This window comes from Myotis daubentonii, chromosome 12, assembly GCF_963259705.1.
Source record: "Myotis daubentonii chromosome 12, mMyoDau2.1, whole genome shotgun sequence".
Classification (NCBI taxonomy): Eukaryota; Metazoa; Chordata; class Mammalia; order Chiroptera; family Vespertilionidae; genus Myotis; species Myotis daubentonii.
In genome coordinates, this window is record NC_081851.1 from 35,104,008 (window position 1) to 35,122,983 (window position 18,976).

An 18,976-nucleotide genomic window follows, 5' to 3' on the forward strand; every position below is an offset into this window, starting at 1 on the left:
GTTTCACCTGCTGTATGGCACACAAGTACCTTCAAAGATGGAGTGGGATTGGGGCTGGTACAGACTCGCGGTGGGGCCTCCCTGTGGGGACAGCAGTGGTAGCGAATCGTTTGGACCGCCCAGCAGTGCGTCTTCTCCTTGGCTGGGCCAGGATAAAGGCAGTCCCTGCCTCCCGCCAGCCTGGCTGAAATCTCCTGATGAGATTTCCCACAGCAGGTTGAGTCCACGTTCTAAGGCCCACAGCCCGGGAACCCTGTGGCTCTGCCCCTCGGGGAAGCCCAGGGAAACCCCCTCAGTTCCAACCATGCACACCTCTAGGGCAGAGTCTCATGGTCCCCTTGCTTGTGCCCCCAGGAGTGGGAAGGAAGGTGATGAAAGAGCCCTGAAATTTGGTGAAGACTTCTCAGGAGCTTGGGTGAAGGCCTGGCCTTCGGGGCACCCCAAGTTTGGTAGCAGGCGAAACAAAAGCAGTATCACGAGGACCGTTTGGTGGCCAAATAATAAAAGAACAATAATAGCAGCATCAGCCAACACTTAAGACCCACACACTGCACACGCCACACCATGCGTCATGAAGGTCTATATCATCTCCAACCTACTGGGGAGAACATTGGACCTTAAAGCAGTTAAATAACATGCCCAAGTTCATGCAGCAGAAGCATGACTAGACCCAGGCAGTCTGCCGAGAGCCCTTAAGTTGGAAGGGACTTAGCACTGAGTATTCTGGGATATTATTTAGAGAAGATCCCACTTTAGCACACAGATAGTGAGGCCAAGATAAGGAAGCATTGCCTAGGCGATTTTCATAAATGTCTAAGTGGCAACAAGAAGAGCAGCTGTCACTTTCCCCAGGCAACGCTGCCTTGATTTAGGGACTGGAGCCACGTCCCGTGTCCAGCTCTCCTGACTGACCAGCTGATACTGCTTCTCGGTACTGTTTGCAGCCGCAAAGGCCTGTTGTGGCAACAGCGGCTTGTCCGCCAGCGGGCGCTCTTTAGGCTCCTGCCCAGAGGCATTTGCTCTGCAGGCTCTTTCTTCATGGCTCCCCGCCTGCCCTGGGCAGTCCATGAAGCAGAGGGTGGATTCAGACACAATAGTTGTGTGTGGTCACTCGACAGAACTGGACCAGACTCCCCATGGGTTCAGTAAGTAGGGTCAGCAAGGCCCTGGTCCAAACCATGGCCAAGCCCGGTGGCCAGAACGGCAGCATGGCCCATTTCTGGGATGTCACCACCCCAGCCGGCCTGTCGCCACCTGCCAGGGAGGACCACAGCCTGGCCCGTTGCAGCTCCTCTCCTCTCCTGGATTATGAGTGTGCTGTTGGGCTGCCCCCAAGCCTTGTTGTTTTCAAAGACTCCTTTTCCAGGGCACTCCTGCCACCTCTCCGCCCCTCCTGTCCCCTGGACCTGCTCCTCGCCTGATGCTTGTGGGCACAGAGCGGGCAGGGGGCCGCGCTGCCCTGGCACACCAAGCCCTCCATCCTGAAGAATGCTGCTTATGAATCAGCTGACTGGCTGGGACAAAGGGACTTTCTGAGTTGTGAGGACTCTGGCCTTCCCGCTAACTCCTGGCCCGGCTTGTTCTCACTGCGTTAGGGTCCTTGGGGCTGTGGCCTGGGTGGCTGTAGAGAGTTTTAGCTTGGGATTGGATGTAAAAGATTACAAGGGTACAGCCCTTGCTCACATGCCCTTGCTCATGCTGGTAGGCCACCCAGCCCCTGTGCATCACGCCCACCATGAGTGTCAGGGACATGGAGCTTATGGGAACGGACATGTCTGTGCCCACAGGAGAGATCCAGGAGAAATGGGTGGCAAGCTTGTGGGGTCCGTAGGATCTCTCTGAGGTACTCACCTCTAACTTCTGGGCCCTTTCTTCTTCTTTTTTTTTTAAAAAAAATATATTTTATTGATTTTTTACAGAGAGGAAGGGAGAGAGATAGAGAGTCAGAAACATCGATGAGAGAGAAACATCAATCAGCCGCCTCCTGCACATCCCCCACCGGGGATGTGCCCGCAACCCAGGTGCATGCCCTTGACCGGAATCGAACCTGGGACCCTTCAGTCTGCAGGCCGACGCTCTATCCACTGAGCCAAACCGGTTTCGGTGCCCTTTCTTCTTTGATGGCCACTGTGGACTTCCACCAGCCCTGCCCTCCAGATGCTCCCTCTCCACCATCTCTACAAGTTATCTCTGTCCCTGGCCCATCCCCTTTCCGCCCAGAGGGAAAGCGATCTGAAAAACGAGTGCATCCTAAGATGTGAGCTTGTATGTGACCCTCCCTGGGCATGTTCCTCGTGAAAGAGGGCTCAGAAGGAATGGCGGCATAAACGCAGGCGGTGGGAATATGTTTGGGAAGAGGACTTGTCTCCAGCACCTCTCCCATCAGCCCCGTTGCTCTGTGTGACCTCCTGCTCTGAACAGACACTAGCCAGAGGGCCTGGGGAGAGGGCACCTGGAAAGTCTCAGGTGTAAAGTCTCAGAAGCTATGAGTTTCCTTGTAAGTCCCCTGGGGGTGACTTGGGGCCCAGAAGTCTCCCACAGGCTTGGAGGTGTGGTCCAGGGGTTCCTGTGAGCCAGGAAGTGGTGGCAAAGGGAACACACAGTGCACCGGCCTGGCCGTCAGAAGGGGGCCGTCCCTTCAGCGGCCACCCAAGGTGAAGGTGGGGGCGGGGCGGGGGGGGAGCTGCAGTGCAAGGGCCAAGGGTCCCTCTGCTTGAGCCGCAGAGGCTGGGGGATGAGACCGGACACCCCGCACGCCCTCAGCTCACACTTCAGTTGAGCAAAGTTTTTACTCATCAAGGAATGTCTTAGGGATCAAGTCGTTGCCTGCTCCTCCCCGTCTCCACAGGCCTCGTTGGTCCCTGCGGTTAACAAAGGTTGAGTCTCTCATCTGCAGAAGCGGGGAGAGTGGTTATTTCTCTCGGTCGCTTGAGACAGGCCGGGGGAACTTTTCCAAGTTAGGGCTCCACAGCCATCTGAAGGGGGGTGAGGGAGTGAGAGCTGGAACCCCTGCATGTGAGTAACCATGGGCGCCTCGTTTTCCCTCCTTGACCAGCGGAAAAACAAATTCATGAAGAAGATCCCCAAGGACTCAGAAGCCTCCAACGTGCTTGTGGGGGAGGTGGACTTCCTGGACCAGCCCTTCATCGCCTTCGTGCGTCTCATCCAGTCGGCCATGCTGGGAGGGGTGACCGAGGTGCCCGTCCCCACCAGGTGAGGGCCATTGAAATCTGCCCCCCACGACCGCCTTCAGGCGACTAGCTGTCCATGCAGTCAGCATGCAGTGCTGGCGAAGACACCCCTAAAACAGGGAGGGACAATAGGGAATTGGCTGGGGAGGAAAGTCTTCTCACCTGGGAAGAGTTTTAGAGTATTTAGTTAAAGCAATCACTCGAAAGCAGGCGCCAGCAGCTGGGAGAGATGCTCTTGGTGGCTCTGGGACACCGGAACACGGCGAGGATGCTCGAGGGAGAGCTGTGGGAGTGAAGAGGAAATGTCTTTCCAAAACAAACATGGGAGTCAAAAGAGGGAAGGGGCCAGCTGGTGTGGCTCAGTGGTTGAGTGTCGACCTATGAACCAGGAGGTCATGGTTCAATTTCTGGTCAGGCACATGCCCGGGTTGTGGGCTCGATTTCCAGTAGGGGGCGTGCAAGAAGCAGCTGAGCAATGATTCTCACCAATGTTTCTATCTCTCCCTTTCCCTTCCTCTCTCTGAAAATCAATTTAAAAAAAAAATTTTTTTTTAAAGAAGGAATATTAAGCAATAAAAAAAAAATAAAAAGAAGGAATAGACAAGTTTACAGCCAGTTAAAAAGTTAAGAATGGCCCTAACCGGTTTGGCTCACTGGATAGAGCGTTGGCCTGGGGGCTGAAGGGTCCCAGGTTCGATTTCGGTCAAGGGCATGTACCTTGGTTGCAGGCACATCCTCAGTGGGGAGTGTGCAGGAGGCAGCTGAATCGATGTTTCTCTCTCATCGATGTTTCTAACTCTCTATCCCTCTCCCTTTCTCTCTGTAAAAAATCAATAAAATATATTTTTAAAAAAAAAATTTAAAAAAAAAGTTAAGAATGGATACTGTTTGGAGCCAGAGAACCCTTCTCTTCACCTGCTTCTGTTTTTCCTTCTCACTTCCCTCCTCCTCCTCCTCCTTTATCTCCTTGCAGATTTCTGTTCATACTGCTGGGACCTTCTGGGAGAGCGAAGTCCTACAATGAAATTGGCCGAGCCATCGCCACCCTCATGGTAGATGATGTAAGTGGGAACGAGAAATGTATTCCCAATGTCATGGCTCCTGAGTCAAGCACTGGGCCTTCACTCATTCATTTATCCAATAGGCACATTGAGTACCTACTGTGTGCAGGCTCTGTGTAGGTGCTGAGGATTATGAGGATGAGGGAATGGTCATCCTCATAATAGTTGATGCCCTTTAGGAGCGTCAACCGAGTGGGGAGACAGACCTATAATCCAGGAAGTCACAGCAGGCTTCACATGAGGGGCTTTAAAGCTATGATGAGCAGGAGGAGGTAGGTAGACCCACTATGAGCCTGGGAGGCAGGCATTCCAGACAAAGGGAACAGGGGCCAAGGTTGGGAGACAGAGAAGCTGGATGGAAGTGGTTCAACGTAGGCTCAGTGTTAGAGCTTCGAGAGCAGGAGGTGTCACAGAGAGGCGAGTCAGAGTCCACACTGAGCCTGTGGGCGGAGCCCAGAGTGCATACTCCTCCAGGGGTGACGGGGAGCCTAGACGACTTTAGCCACAGGCAGGATCCCATCAGATCTGCAAGTCAGAACGAACACTCTGGGACACTGTGGAATGAGGATACCGACCCTCCAAGGGTGAAAGGCTAGGAAGTTACAGACAGATTTGAAACAGCTGAGCTTCTCGCGCGGGCTCCGCACAGGTTTTCTAATGAGCGTGCTCTGTGCAAAACTGAAAGCAGAAAGGTTGCCACTCAACAAAAGTCCGACAGTCAGAACGCAGAGACCTGGCCTTCATATCCAAGAGGGACCAGCTGTCCCCAAGGCTGCTGTTTCCCAGTGGCCTTATGTCCTGCCGGGTGGTGGTTCTCATTTCAAAATCTGAGAGCAAATTGGCAGCAGGAGCCACAGGTCAAAGTGATTTTCTCCCGGCGTGCTCCTGGGAGGTGGGTAACAAGGAGATGTTGGGCAGAGAGCTGACTGTCCTCCTCCTCCTCACGGCCAGCTCTTCAGCGACGTGGCCTATAAAGCCCGCAATCGGGAGGATCTGATCGCTGGCATCGACGAGTTTCTGGATGAGGTCATCGTCCTTCCGCCTGGAGAATGGGACCCAAATATCCGAATCGAGCCCCCCAAGAAGGTGCCCTCTGCAGACAAGAGGTGAGTATGTGAATGGAGGGGTGGTTAGGGCAGGGAGTGGTACAAGGGAAACTTCAAGTCTGGCCCTTTCTTTTCTCGTTTTGGATTTAAAAGGAAGATGTCACCGTATTGGGGATTATACCTTTCCCCCCCAGTTTCATTTTATTTATCTCTTAAAAACAAATCAGAAGCAAATATGCTGAATTTAAACACCTGTGAAATCTGGGTGACCTGTGTGTGGGTATTGTTCCATCATTTTCCACATTTTTCTCTGTATTTTAAGATATTTTATAGTTTTTGTTGGAGAAATAAGAGGTGTTCTGGGGACAGTTCTGACGGGGGGGTTGAGCCCTTCCCAGGATTGAGAGCCCCATGTCCCAGGTCCCCCTTCTTCTTCCAGGAAATCCGTGTTCTCCCTGACCGAGCTAGGCCAGATGAACGGCTCTGTGGCGGGAGGCGGCGCGGCTGCAGGAGGAGGCCCTGGAGGTGGCAGTGGCGGTGGTGGGGTCGGCGGAGGGAGCGGCACGGATGACAGAGAGATGCCGGCCAAGCACGAGATCGGGGAAGAGCTTATCTGGACAGGAAGGTGCCCACCCCAGGCCTGGCATCCTTTAGATGCGTCTCCTTCCCACCCTCCCTGCAGGAACCTTCCCCACCTCTCCCTGCAGCGCCCACTCCGCACCATGAGGTCTGGCCCGGGGTCGTTTTCTCCCTCATACCCTCAAAGCCCCTCCTGCACCCAGCAGAAGGGTTCCCACAGGCGAGGACAGGCGGGACCCAGCACAGGAATGGAGGAACCCAAACTTTTCTTTAGACTCCCCTTGTGACCTCTACTAGTTTTCCGGGGCTGCCACCAGCAAGTATCACAGACGAGGTGGCTTCAACCACAGAACTTGGTTCTCTCGCAGTTCGGGAGGCTAGAAGTTCCCAGTCGGAGGGTCAGCAGCGCTGTGCTCCCTCTGAGACCCTGGGGAGAACGCTTCCTTGCATCTTCCTAGCTTCTGGTGGCGCCGGCAGTCCTCGTGTTCCCTGTCTGCCTCCATTGTCACATGGCGCTCTCCCTCTTCCGTGTTCACATGGCACTTTCCTCTTCTTATGAGGACACCAGTCATATTGAATGGGGGCCCACCCCAATGACCTCGTCCTAGCTCCACTGCATCTACAAAGGCCCTGTTTCCAAATGAGGTCACATTCACAGGTGCCAGAGGTTAAGATTCCAAGATGCCTTTTGGGAGAACACAGTGAACCTGTGTTATAATCTGGGCTGTCTCCACCTCGGATTCAGACACAGCTGTGTGTACCGAGCTCGGGTGCCCTGCAGATGTCAGGGGCGTGAGGAGGACGGCTGTCTGTGGACCCCAGGGTTCCCATTCCCTGTGGAATGTTAGGTCTACCCCAGAGCATATTCCCATCAGGCCTTCCCCCTCCCATCCAAGCTGTTTATGACCACACTTCTCAGTGGAGATGGTGCTGACCTCAAACTTTCAGTCCTAAGAGGACTCTTCCCTGGTCTTAAACGTTCTGGTGGAAAGATCCTTGCCCCCATCCACTCCTAGTCAAGTTCCCTTCCTCGCACCAGACCCTGCAGACTTGTTAACAGCCCTGCCCCTGCCCTGGTGTTTGTGGTGAGAAAGCAGCGCTGGGGCCTGTCTTAAGCAGGTGCTTCGGGGGCCTGTGCCTGGATGTCAAGAGGAAGTTGCCCTGGTTCCTAAGTGACTTCTACGATGGCTTCCACATTCAGTCCATCTCTGCCATCCTATTCATCTACCTCGGCTGCATCACCAACGCCATCACCTTTGGAGGGCTTCTGGGGGACGCCACTGACAATTATCAGGTGTGTGTGTGCAGGACATGCGTGCAAACCTCAGTAAAATCCGCTGCCACTGGGTGGCAGTAAGGAGCTTTGTCCTATAATCTCCAAACCAAGTCTACCATCCAGGCTCAGACCACTTTTAGTAATCCCTTACCCTTCAAAAAGTTCGTAACAAGATCTTAAAAGATCTAAGGCTAAATCATGTTACTAAAGACTAAATTTAAGGATTGTGTAAATCAGACTCTTAAAGGGGAGTCATCTGCTCTATTTGAACTTTCCACACTGCTCGAATGAACTTAACACAATTAACAAGGTGTTGATTGTGGCCGTCTCCTCACACTTAAAAAACCCCACCAACCTAAAATTCTTAAACTGGAGTTAAGACATATTTAGAATGATGATAAACTGTTTCCATGACAATACAGGTCTCCCTGGGGAAAACACCCGCTCAGCAGACATTCGCTTGAGCTCCAAACAAGGGTCTTTGAGGGGGGCCCTCGAGAGAGAACCACTAGAAAGCTCAAATCATTAAGGTGAAGACACGTTTTCCCAGATAAATTGAGATGAACCCCTATCGCCAGCCCACACCACTCTCCTGAGCTGCAGGTCCAATATCCAGCTGCCTCTGGGCCTATCCGTATGGGATCCATATGGGATCTCCCAACTCTCAGGGTCTACATGGCACCCACTATCTTCCCTCCAGAGCTGCTGTTCTACCATCACAGCCGGTGACACCATGGTTCACCCTGTTACCCACGTGCCAACTCAATAACCCAGCTTCCCCGAGTGGCCCTCATAGCATGGTCACACCTGCTCTCACACCTCATCTCCCAGTGTTCCCTTCTCAGATCCCTGTCCTCCTCACGCATTCTGCATTGTTTTCCATCAATTCTTATTTTCATCTCTCAGTTCCTCAAAGCCATGCTCCCTTCAGGTCCAGCCTTTGTATACAGTGTTCCCTCTCCCTGGGACACTCTCATCACTCCACTTCCTCTCTGGTCAGTTTTGGGTATCAGCTTCCACATATCTACCACTGGAGAGGCCTTCCTCACCGCTCCTTTACTCCTACTGTGTGCTCCTCTGGCACCCTCACCTTATCTCAGCCTCTCATACTCCTTAGCAGTGGTTCTCAACAAGGGATGATTTTGGCCCACCAGGAGACATTGGGTAGTGTCTAGAGATAGTGTGGGTTGTCACAAATGGGAAGGGGTGCTACTGGCATTTAGTGGGTAGAGGCCAGGGATGCTGCTAAACACCCTGCAAGGCACAGCACAGCCCCCACACAGAGAAGTATCGAGCTTGAAATGTCAGTAGTACTGAAGTTGAGAAACTGCTGTATAGAAATTGCCTGGTTACTCGTCTCTATCTCCCACTAGACTGAAAATGCATGATCTTGTTTACTGATGGGTCCCAGTAGTTAGCACAGTGCCTGATACATAGTAGGCACTTAGTGAATTTTGGATGAATGAATGGTCTAACCTCAGAAAGCACCTAGTAGAATGACTGAGTGATTGGATGGGTAAATGGGCTGTCCTCTGGGAGCAGCATGGGCACGGGGGCCAGTGGAACCATTGGCAGCCCTGTTTCCTAGGTCCCGGGGTGCCAAAAGGAAGTCACACAGGACCTTCATCCCAATGGAATTCGAGTGATGTGGGGGGTTGTGGGGTAGGAGATGAACAGAAGTTGGGAAGCAGAGGGCCTAGAATAAAGGATGAGCACTGTGGCCTGGGTCCCTGGTGAGACAGGTATGATCTGTTTTGTGCCAAAGGACCCCTTCTGTCCCCCGGAGCCTCACATTCCTTGTGCCCCCAGGGAGTGATGGAGAGCTTCCTGGGCACCGCCATGGCCGGCTTCTTGTTCTGCCTCTTCTCGGGACAGCCTCTCATCATCCTGAGCAGCACAGGGCCCATCCTCATCTTCGAGAAGCTCCTCTTCGACTTTAGCAAGTAGGTGTTCCTCGGGCAGTCTGCTGAGACTGGGGTGGGGGAGGCAGGGGCGAGCAGGTCCAAAGCTGTCTTTACCTGTGCAGAGAGCACTGCCAGGTGGTCCCCCTGACTTCCTCTGGCTACCTGCCTCTAAGTCATCTTAGTGTATATTAGCACAGCGGATAGGGAGACATCCAGGCAAGACGAGAGGAGAGAATTCACAGCACTCTGCTTGTGAGCAGTGGTGACTTGGAAGTCAGTGCAGGGCATGAGAAGTTGAGCTGGAGGTCGGAAGGCTCCGTTCTAACCTGGCCAGTCATGAAGCCGTTCTAAGGCCTGCCCCAGCCATCAGACTGAAATTCCTTATTATTATCCTTTTTCATTCACATGTTTGTTACCAAAATGTGAGAACTGAGATGTCTTAGACTTAGCACCTTCCTGTCATCCCATGAGATCCTTTTTCAGAATTCTCAAAGACCAGACAACCCCACCTAGGAATTGTCCCAATTGTCCCTGTCCCCAGTCCTCTTGCAGTTCCTAGGAGGGCATCTGTGCCATAGGAGGGACAGATGAGTCATTCAGGGGGTGTCTGGGGAGCCAAGCACAGCCCAGAGCCCTGGGTTGGAGGCCCCTCACTTGCCTCTGCCTTCCAGAGGCAATGGCCTGGACTACATGGAGTTCCGCCTCTGGATTGGCCTGCACTCAGCCATCCAGTGCCTTGTCTTGGTGGCCACGGACGCCAGCTTTATTATCAAGTACATCACCCGCTTCACGGAGGAGGGCTTCTCCACCCTCATCAGCTTCATCTTCATCTATGATGCCATCAAGAAGATGATCAGTGCCTTCCAGTACTACCCCATCAACATGGACTTCAAGCCCGACTCCATCACCACCTACCAATGCGAGTGCGTCGCTCCGGACACAGGTGAGCAGTAACCCCAGTGGTGCCCGGGGCCCCCACCCTCTCCCCCTCATCTGTGTCTCTTCTCAAATGCAGGAGGGTGAGCTTGCTTTGAAGGGCACCTACTGTCCCAAGAGGGCAAAGGCAGAGTCTTGAACCCCTTGTTTGGAAGAAAACCGAGGGGACAGTAACTCTAATGAGGGTGATGCTACCAGAGCCCAGGGGTGTAATCAGAGAATAAAGGAACTGGAACCAGGACAAGTTGTTTTGATTAGAAGAATATGAACAGGAAAGTTCTAGACATTTAGGCGGCTGGGGAGGGGTAACTAACTGAGGAGGGTTTCTCTCCCAGTCCATGGACCACTTGCTTGCTAATGGTTCATCTTCCCAGTGTTACTGCAAAACCAAGTCGGACTATGGCAGTCACTCATTGTCACTCTGCAGCACAAAGGCTTGTTTGGGGCACTTTCTTTTTCAATTTAATCTTGTTTCCATTGTAACTGACTTGTATTCTGTTTATGGATGCTGCACACACTGACTTGGCCGCTTTCATCCCAAGTGAGTACCATTTGCAAACACTAGAATTTCAAACTATTTGATACCGGGACACTCTCTGGACTCTCCCAGGTTATAATTCTTCCTTCTTCATCTCAAAGTGGCTTTCCAATAAATCCTACAAAGTTCCCCATATGAAAGAATGGCTAAGCCTCAGCAAAAGACATCACAGGAGTGTCTGGTGTGGTTGGCAGTGGAAGGAAGCCCAGCTCACAGGCCCAGGCAGTAGCTGGAAGTCCCCGCCTGTTGAGTGGTAGACTTGAGCCAGCCTTCGTGCCACCTTTTCTGTTCGTTGTTAATTGTGCATCACGTCTTCTTGGTCAATGGCACGAGGAAAGGCAGCAAATGTCCCTGATTTCTAGGAAATGAAGCTTTCCTCAGAATAATGGTAACAGCCCTCTGGGGCAGCGGTCGCCAATCTTTCGGACCTCACGGGCCACCAGTGGTCTGCGGACCACCAGACCGCTGCTCTGGGGTGTGGAGCTGCTAGGGGTGTTGTGACCTAGGTCGCAGCTAGGTCCCTTCCCCACGTCCAGCCGAGTTTCCCCAGAAGTGAGCAACTTAGAGGGCCCTGTGGTCACATCCACCCATGACAGCTTGTTGGGGGCTGACGGAAGCTTCGAGAATAGTCTCTTCTGCCCTCTGGGCCCCTAACCACAGCCAGCAGGAGCCAGATGGGGCTGGCAGCGCAGTTCAGATTTGTCACCAGCTAACTGGCGGGCAGGCCTGCTCCCTCCCCAAACCTGCTGCAGAGGTACCACTCAGTCAGCCTTCCCTGGAGGAGGAGGGCGGGAGGACTTGGCCCTTGCGCACCCATGCAGTGCGGGAGCAAGAGAGAGGGCAGAAGTGGCCCTCCAAGACCTGCCTTTGTAGTGAGTGGCCACACCCCCCAGGGCAGGCCTCACAGTTCCTCTCAACTCTTCTCACTGCCCTGATGGAACCCTCACAAGCTCCACTTAGAGTGAGGGATGCTGAGGCTGGACGGGGTTTGTTTCCTCAGCTTCCACTGGAGCAAGCGCAGATTAGAGAAGATAGCATCAAAGCCAACCAGCTCTGCAGGCCCAGCTGACCTGAAAACCAACCAACCAACCAAACAAACAAAAACAGCCCATGCGGACGGACGGGGACGGGGCCGGGGCGGGGAGAAGGGAAGTGTGTGCGGAGAGGAGTAGGACAGGGAAGACGCTCGCTGGGTGGAGCTGGGAGGTGTCTAGGCTCTGGGCCAGCCTGCCTGGGATGGGTCTGGCTCCTCCAAGTGTGAGCTGTGTGACCTTGGGCAATGGGCAGGTTACTTGACCTCTCTGGGCCTCAGTTACCTCATCTTTAAAATGGGGGGACTTTTTTCAGATTTGGAACTTAGCCAGATGATGTGTGTAAAGCAGGGGTCCTCAAACTATGGCCCGCGGGCCACATGCGGCCCGCCGAAAACATTTATCCGGCCCGCCGGGTGTTTTTGCCGCCGCTGCCTGTCCTGCTTAGCAGCTGACTCTTCCCGGGCCCGCAGTGCGCATGTGTGGAATGTCTGAGGGACAGGGAACTGGCCCCCTGTTTAAAAAGTTTGAGGACCTCTGGTGTAAAGGTTTGGCAAGGTGCATGGCATAGAGTTAAGTTCTTTGAAAATGTTTAAAGACGTGGGTCCAGTGGCTGGTAGGGATGCACAAGGCACGTTGTTCACTGATGTGTGTCAGCCCTTGGTCTTGGTAGCAGCTCCCTTACTTCAGGTTATAGAGCCAGCCCTTCAGCATCAGAGAGCAGCTGCCTTAGCCTGGCCCAGCTGGTCTTGGAGCTGTGGCTGGGGCGGGGGGGAGGGCCCCCTACCACCACCTCCCTGCTCCCCTCCCTCCCACCCCGCTGTCCCTGGACAAAGTGAGGAGAGTGCAGAGGGGTGGGGCTCGATAAGCTGCCCTCACAAAGGAGCCAATCCCTGGCTCTATGGGACTGGAGGAAGATGGGAAGAGTGGGGGCTCAGAAGAGCGGTCACAGGCCCCCTGCCCAGCAGCTGCTGACCCTCCCCATGTCCTACGCTCACCCACAGCGAACATAACCGGGTCCAATGCCTCAGCCCTGCTGCCACCAAACACCAACACTTCTCTGGTAAGTCCTTTCCTCTTACCACTTGAGAGCTTTGTGGGGAGAGTGGGAAAGTTGGGAAACTGAGGCCATCTTATGGCAACCCAGACTTGCAAGGTCAACCCAGCTGCCCGTCAGGGTCCCCTGTGGAGCCTTGTCAACGCACATGTGAATTTTATGTGTATTCTGTCAAAATCCCTTTTTATAACATGCCTTACTCCATAAGATGTATGTGCATAAATATCACACACACACACACACACACACACACACACACACACACACACGGGAGGTAGACATGAGGAATAAAGAAGGCTGCATAAACAACACTGTGAACAGTTTCCCATCCACCTTTCTACCTCTTCCTGCCTTTCTACCTGGGATCCCCAGTTCCAACCTGCAGGCCCCTCCCTGTTTACTTCATATTCATGCCCCCTCCTCACTGTGTCTGGTCTGTCCTTGTGCTCAGGGGCCCCAGGCCCTCAGACCTGGCCTGCTTTTCCCAATAATAATGAGCGGTAGCCCCCATTATTAAGAGGGAAAAAGGAGAGTAATTTATAATAAAATGTAATGTATATTGTAAAAATTTAATGTGTAAAGATTCAGGCTCCAATGGTGGGAAGTCCGAAACCAGGTGAAGGGTAGGTTGGCACTCGGGGAGATTCTTGAGCCTCTCATGTCCCCACGGTCGCTCCTTCAGTCACCCCCGCACAGGTAGCTGACGGCTCCGTTGGCAATTTAACCTAAGATTTTTCAAATATCTGATCTTGAGAGAGGAGGAGTGGCATCAGCCAGCGCCTGTGTCTGCGTACTTGTTATCCGCAAGTTGCTGTGCGCTCTGTGAGGGCTAAGAAGACAGGTGGGAACGACCTGGTTCTGCCCTCAAACCTGCTTGTCCTAAGCCTGTGGATGAACCTGGAAGGTCCCGGGCAGCACATGCAGAGCTGCCGTGTGTCACACAGGCCGAGGTGTGCTCCCGAGCTGGAGGAAGGCCTCCAGCAGACCCTGGGACGCCCTCTGGGCTTAAAGTGGCTTCTGTAGAGAGAAGTACATTCCCATTCCAGTCGAGGGACCAGCACAGACAGAAGGGCACAAGAGGGAAAGCACTGTCCAGGACAGCGAGTGAACCATCGGCTGAGACAGTGTGAGGTGAGGGTCGTGCAGGGAAACCACAAGAGATGAGCTGGGAGAGAGACGTTGGGCCAGACCAATGGAGAGTAGAGGCATGCTACCCTGCAGGGGGCGTGTTTAATGGCTACAGTGATTCAGGGACACCTGACATTAGTAGACGGCGGGGCCTCTCTCTTCATGTGGTTTTTCTCCCACCCGAGCCTTCTCACAGCACCGTGGCCTCACGGTTCCAGAGGGTGAGAGCAGATGCCGCAAAGCTCCTTGGGGCCGCGGCTCAGAACCTGCTCAGAGCACTTCCTCTCCATCCTGTTGGTCTCTGCAGGCCCTGGGAGCCCAGATTTAAAGGGCGGAGAAATAGACTGCACCTTTTGATGAGAACTGTCAGTGTCACATTGCAAAGGAGCATGAACACGGGGAGTCATGATTCGTTGGGGCATTGTCATTATGGCAAACCACCGCGCTTCTCTCTTTTTTTTTTTTTTTAATATATTTTATTGATTTTTTTACAGAGAGGAAGGGAGAGAGACAGAGAGTTAGAAACATCGATGAGAGAGAAACATTGATCAGCCGCCTCCTGCACATCTCCCACCGGGGTTGCGCCCGCAACCCAGGCACATGCCCTTGACCGGAATCGAACCCGGGACCCTTCAGTCCGCAGGCCAACGCTCTATCCACTGAGCCAAACCGGTTTCGGCCACCGCGCTTCTCTTATCCACACATCCATTATAGCTGCAAGCATCTGTTTACTTCATTATGTACGTGCCTGAAATGTACACATTAAATTTTTAAAAAATATATTAAATTTTATTACAAATCTCTCTCCTTTTATTCCTCCTTTTATTACACTTAGAGACATATATGAATATATATGTGGGTATATACATATATGCATATATGTACATGTAGGTACACTTATGTTAGGAACATATATATGTATGTATATATGTTAAGAACATAGACTGTATATGTATGTATATATAAATATGTGTATAGGAATATACATAAGAATATATCATATACATTCCTCCATATTTATACATATAAAATGATTGCGTGCCCTGGATTTTGGGCATCGGGGACACCAAAAGGGGAAGTGCCTGAAGCAGCTGACCCAAGAAGGGTCAAACAAGGGTGGGATATGAGCCCCAATATGTGAGAGCGTGTGTACAGGGATAGGAAAGGGAAGAGTACGTGTGCGACACTCCAGGAAGGAGGTGAGCTGAGCTGGGAGCGAGGCCTGCGGAGGAGGAGGAGGAGGAGGGCATCCCACCCTCTGTGCGTTCCCTCCGTGCGAACACAGCAGTGCATCCTAGAGCACACGTAAGAACACATCTCAGCTTCTACTCTCCCAGCCGAGCCTCCTGTGGTCCTTCCTTAAAGCAACCTGCCTCCAGGAGCATCGTTCTGTGGCTGGGCCATGGGGCAGAAGGGCTAGGGCCCCTCAGAGAGCAGGGGCGTGTGGGCCGCCTAGGACTGCAGGGAGCGGGGGGGGGGATGAGGGGGCACAGTTGACCCATGAGGATGGCCCTGACCCTTTCTCTCCTGTGCTTGGTCTCCAAGTCCAACCCCCTTAACCTCACAGCGCTGGACTGGTCCCTGCTGAGCAAGAAGGAGTGTCTGAACTACGGTGGCCGCCTGCTCGGGAATTCCTGCCAGTTCATCCCAGACCTGGCACTCATGTCCTTCATCCTTTTCTTCGGGACGTACTCTATGACCCTGACCCTGAAAAAGTTCAAATTCAGCCGCTATTTTCCTACCAAGGTAAGCTCACCCTGCAGTTAGAAGGGGGCCTATAGTCAGACTGTTCACAAGATCCCCCTGAAAAGATTCTGACCCGCTCGAAGGATGGACACGTCAGCACTGGCTCACTGAGGTGGAAACTGCTGTCTCTGAAGAGATACAGAAAGGGTGACAGGATAGCTGGTGGTGTGGAAGGGCGGTCAGAGGGCAGGGAGATGAGGTCCAGAGCCTGGCCTAGGATGGGCCTCCTGAAACAGAGGAGCAAGAGGCCACGGACTCTTAGTGGAAAGAAGGTCTGAGGGTAGCCAGGGGCCCGGGTGGCAGAGCAACAATCTGTCACACATTTTTAGGAGCTAAGGTTTTCTTCAGAGTTCAGCCATTGTCCTTACCAGCACTGTTGGGTGACCCAGTTCAGTCTGTCACACCAAAAGATGTCACGATGGCTGCCATGCCATGTGCATAACAACAGTTCCCACTTGGACTAATAAATGCCAAGCCCTTGGAATGCATCATGGCTCACTTATGCCAATGAGGTAGGTGCTATCCTGATCCTCATTAAACTGATGCGGAAACTGAGGCTCTGAGAGATGACATGCTTTCCCATAGCCAGTGAGGGCTGAGCCTAGGTCAAGCCCACGCTCGTAACCATCCTCCTCTTTGCTGCCTGGGAACTAGATCCACCTGCAGGTGGGTGGCTATTTCAGTCACTTGCTCATCTTTCTGCAGATCCGGGCCCTGGTAGCTGACTTTTCCATTGTCTTCTCCATCCTGTTGTTCTGTGGAATCGATGCCTGTTTCGGGCTGGAAACCCCCAAGCTGCATGTGCCCAGTGTCATCAAGGTTTGCTCTGGGCAGTAGCTCTGCTGCTCACCGGCCGCAGATCTGGCCCCCTCTACACTGACCCGACTGTCAGGACTCTCAGCCCAGTGACCCTGCGGGTTCTCTGTGCATGCTCCACCCTTCCTGTGCAGAACAGCCACCCAGGGGAGACCCTTTGAGCTGACGGGTTGGGGCCATATTCACAACGAAACCCCACTGTGTGGCAACAGGGTGCGAGGTGATGGAATCTAGCTAAAGCCCTTGATTGCCACTTGAGGGCCTACAATTCCCTGACTCCTGGCAGTCTGCAGCTTGGTCGCCTGGGTTCTGTTGAAAATGACCCTTTAGAACAGTGATTCTCAAAGTGTGGTCCCAGACCAGCATCAGGAGAACCACTGCTGCACAAATCCCCCAGAGTCCATAGTTTGTGCCATTGCTTGTAGCTAAGCTTGAGTCCCACTACCTCCCAAGGAGCACCCTCCTATATGGAGCTGGGAGGTACGGGTTCCAGAACTGGCCCTTCCTGACTTTGAGGGCTTGACCTTCACAATATCACTTCAAGGTTCTCCTAGGGAGCTTAAGCGCAGCCCATAAAACTGGTGTTGGTCTTGAAAATTAAAGCACCTCTTTCTCTTAAGTAAAACAAAAAATAAACCACAGCATAGATAACCCCTTATTCTCAATATGCATTGATGTTCAGTGTTTTACAGACAATTGTGTAATGCTCCCCAGACAGGTGACTTGAAGGAGAGCATCAGGCAGTGGGCCCATCAAATTCTTTATTCTTGCCTGTTGGGCCTCATTTCTGCACCTTTTTAGTTTGCAATTAAGTGGTGGCTGCAAGCTCCCTCCCAACACTCTCTGCCTGTGCACCCCCCTGTTTCCTAACCAACCCCAGGCAGCTGCCACAATGATCCCCTTCCTTCCCAAATCTGTCTGCCTCTGGCTCTCTTTGTCCTAAAGTTGCAGGTGTCCATGTCTTTAAGGGAAAAGATTGCACTTGAAAAGAACCCCAGGTGGAAGCAGGAAGGCGGGGAGAGGGGGGCCCTGGGTGGCAAGTGCACTGGGACGAGGGAGAGAGGAAAGGGTCCTCTCTGTTTGCTCCACTAGCCCACAAGGGCGGACCGAGGCTGGTTCGTGGCCCCTTTTGGGAAGAACCCATGGTGGGTGTACCCAGCGAGCATCCTGCCCGCCCTGCTGGTGACCATCCTGATATTCATGGACCAGCAGATCACAGCTGTCATCGTCAACCGGAAGGAAAACAAGCTGAGGGTAAGGCTGGAGCTAGGAGCAGGGGCACAACCTCCCTCATTACACAAAGTCAGAAGGAACTAAGGGGACAGATGGTGAATCTGTCAAAATTCTGGGCCATTTCTGAAGCAATATATGAGGCCAGAAGACTGAGTTCTGGTGTGGGGAAGAAATGTGACCTGCAAATGCAATAAGGTCCCCAGGGCCAGAGTGACTTTATCCAAAGACCAGGACCAAGTCCAGCGTGGGCCACTGGGCACCTTGCTTCTCCCAAGGAGACCCTCCAGCTCTGTGCCTCCTGACAGCGACCTTGGGAGTCAGAGCAGATCCTAACAGGATTTTGACCCAGAACCACGAGGCAGAGGAGCATCCTCAGCTCTTCTGGTTCCTGCAGCTCCCCACCCTGCCTCTGGGTCTGGGGAGATTCAGGCTACCCTCTCCCCCTCCCCAATCTGGACCTCTCTGGTTTGGTCTAGGGCCTGTCCCAGCCAGGGCCCCCATGCAGGAACTGCAGAGACATTGTGGCCACTGGTAGGAGCCCTTCTTCCCAAGGACCCAAGCCCAGGGCCTCTTCAAGTCTGAACACCCCTCTCCTCCCTCACCCGTGCCCCTTCCCTGGCTCACCAAACCCTGAGGCTGATGAGCCTGAGCCCTGCAGGATGGCAGCCCCTCAGTGTTCCCTCTAGAACAGTGGTTCTCAACCTTCCTAACGCTGCGACCCTTTCATACAGTCCCTCATGTTGTGGTGACCCCCAAATTCATTGTTACAAATTGGACATAATTAAAGCATAGTGATTAATCACAAAAACAATATGTAATTATATATGAGTTTTCTGGTGGTCTTAGGTGACCCCTGTGAAAGGGTCGTTCCACCCCCAAAGGGGTCGCGACCCACAGGTTGAGAACCGCTGCTCTAGGAGGTCAAGGGGAGCCCTGAACCATGCTCCACCAAATGACTGCTTCGGGGAAATTTCTGTCCCACCCCAACCCTGTCAGCAACAGCTTCTCCTCTCCTGCCCCTGCAGAAGGCTGCTGGCTACCACCTGGACCTGTTCTGGGTGGGCATCCTTATGGCCCTGTGCTCCTTCATGGGGCTCCCCTGGTACGTGGCGGCCACCGTCATCTCCATTGCCCACATCGACAGCCTCAAGATGGAAACGGAGACCAGTGCCCCAGGGGAGCAGCCCCAGTTCCTGGGGGTCAGGTAGGTGGGGCTCTGGGCCTGGGGACCCCCTGAGCGGGAGTGGTCAGTTTGGGGGAGGGGAAGCAGGTTTCTTTTACCATCAAGTTATTTGGGTAAAAGGGGCCCCTGTTCTGACAGCTCAGGAGCCACATGGAGAGCAGTGGTATTCCTGAAGGGAGGGGGCGGGAGATGAAAATTCAGTTGAGTGATGCTTTTTGTCTCAGTGGATTCCAAGCACCACCATAGCCGGT

The 18,976-nt window shown here is 53.2% G+C and overlaps 1 protein-coding gene across 3 annotated transcripts in view; it reads left to right on the forward strand.

Moving 5' to 3' along the window:
• The window catches only part of SLC4A5 (solute carrier family 4 member 5), a 61,611-nt gene that overhangs the window by 31,346 nt on the left and 11,289 nt on the right, over positions 1 to 18,976 (forward strand). For all 3 annotated transcript variants that reach the window (XM_059659387.1, XM_059659389.1, XM_059659388.1), the window contains 12 exons: positions 3,056 to 3,213; positions 4,165 to 4,252; positions 5,204 to 5,358; positions 5,738 to 5,923; positions 6,997 to 7,171; positions 8,963 to 9,096; positions 9,729 to 10,000; positions 12,567 to 12,625; positions 15,293 to 15,493; positions 16,199 to 16,312; positions 17,402 to 17,563; positions 18,568 to 18,746. In XM_059659387.1, coding sequence (XP_059515370.1) covers positions 3,056 to 3,213; positions 4,165 to 4,252; positions 5,204 to 5,358; positions 5,738 to 5,923; positions 6,997 to 7,171; positions 8,963 to 9,096; positions 9,729 to 10,000; positions 12,567 to 12,625; positions 15,293 to 15,493; positions 16,199 to 16,312; positions 17,402 to 17,563; positions 18,568 to 18,746 — 1,883 coding nt within the window. The remainder of the gene's footprint in view (positions 1 to 3,055; positions 3,214 to 4,164; positions 4,253 to 5,203; positions 5,359 to 5,737; positions 5,924 to 6,996; positions 7,172 to 8,962; positions 9,097 to 9,728; positions 10,001 to 12,566; positions 12,626 to 15,292; positions 15,494 to 16,198; positions 16,313 to 17,401; positions 17,564 to 18,567; positions 18,747 to 18,976) is intronic.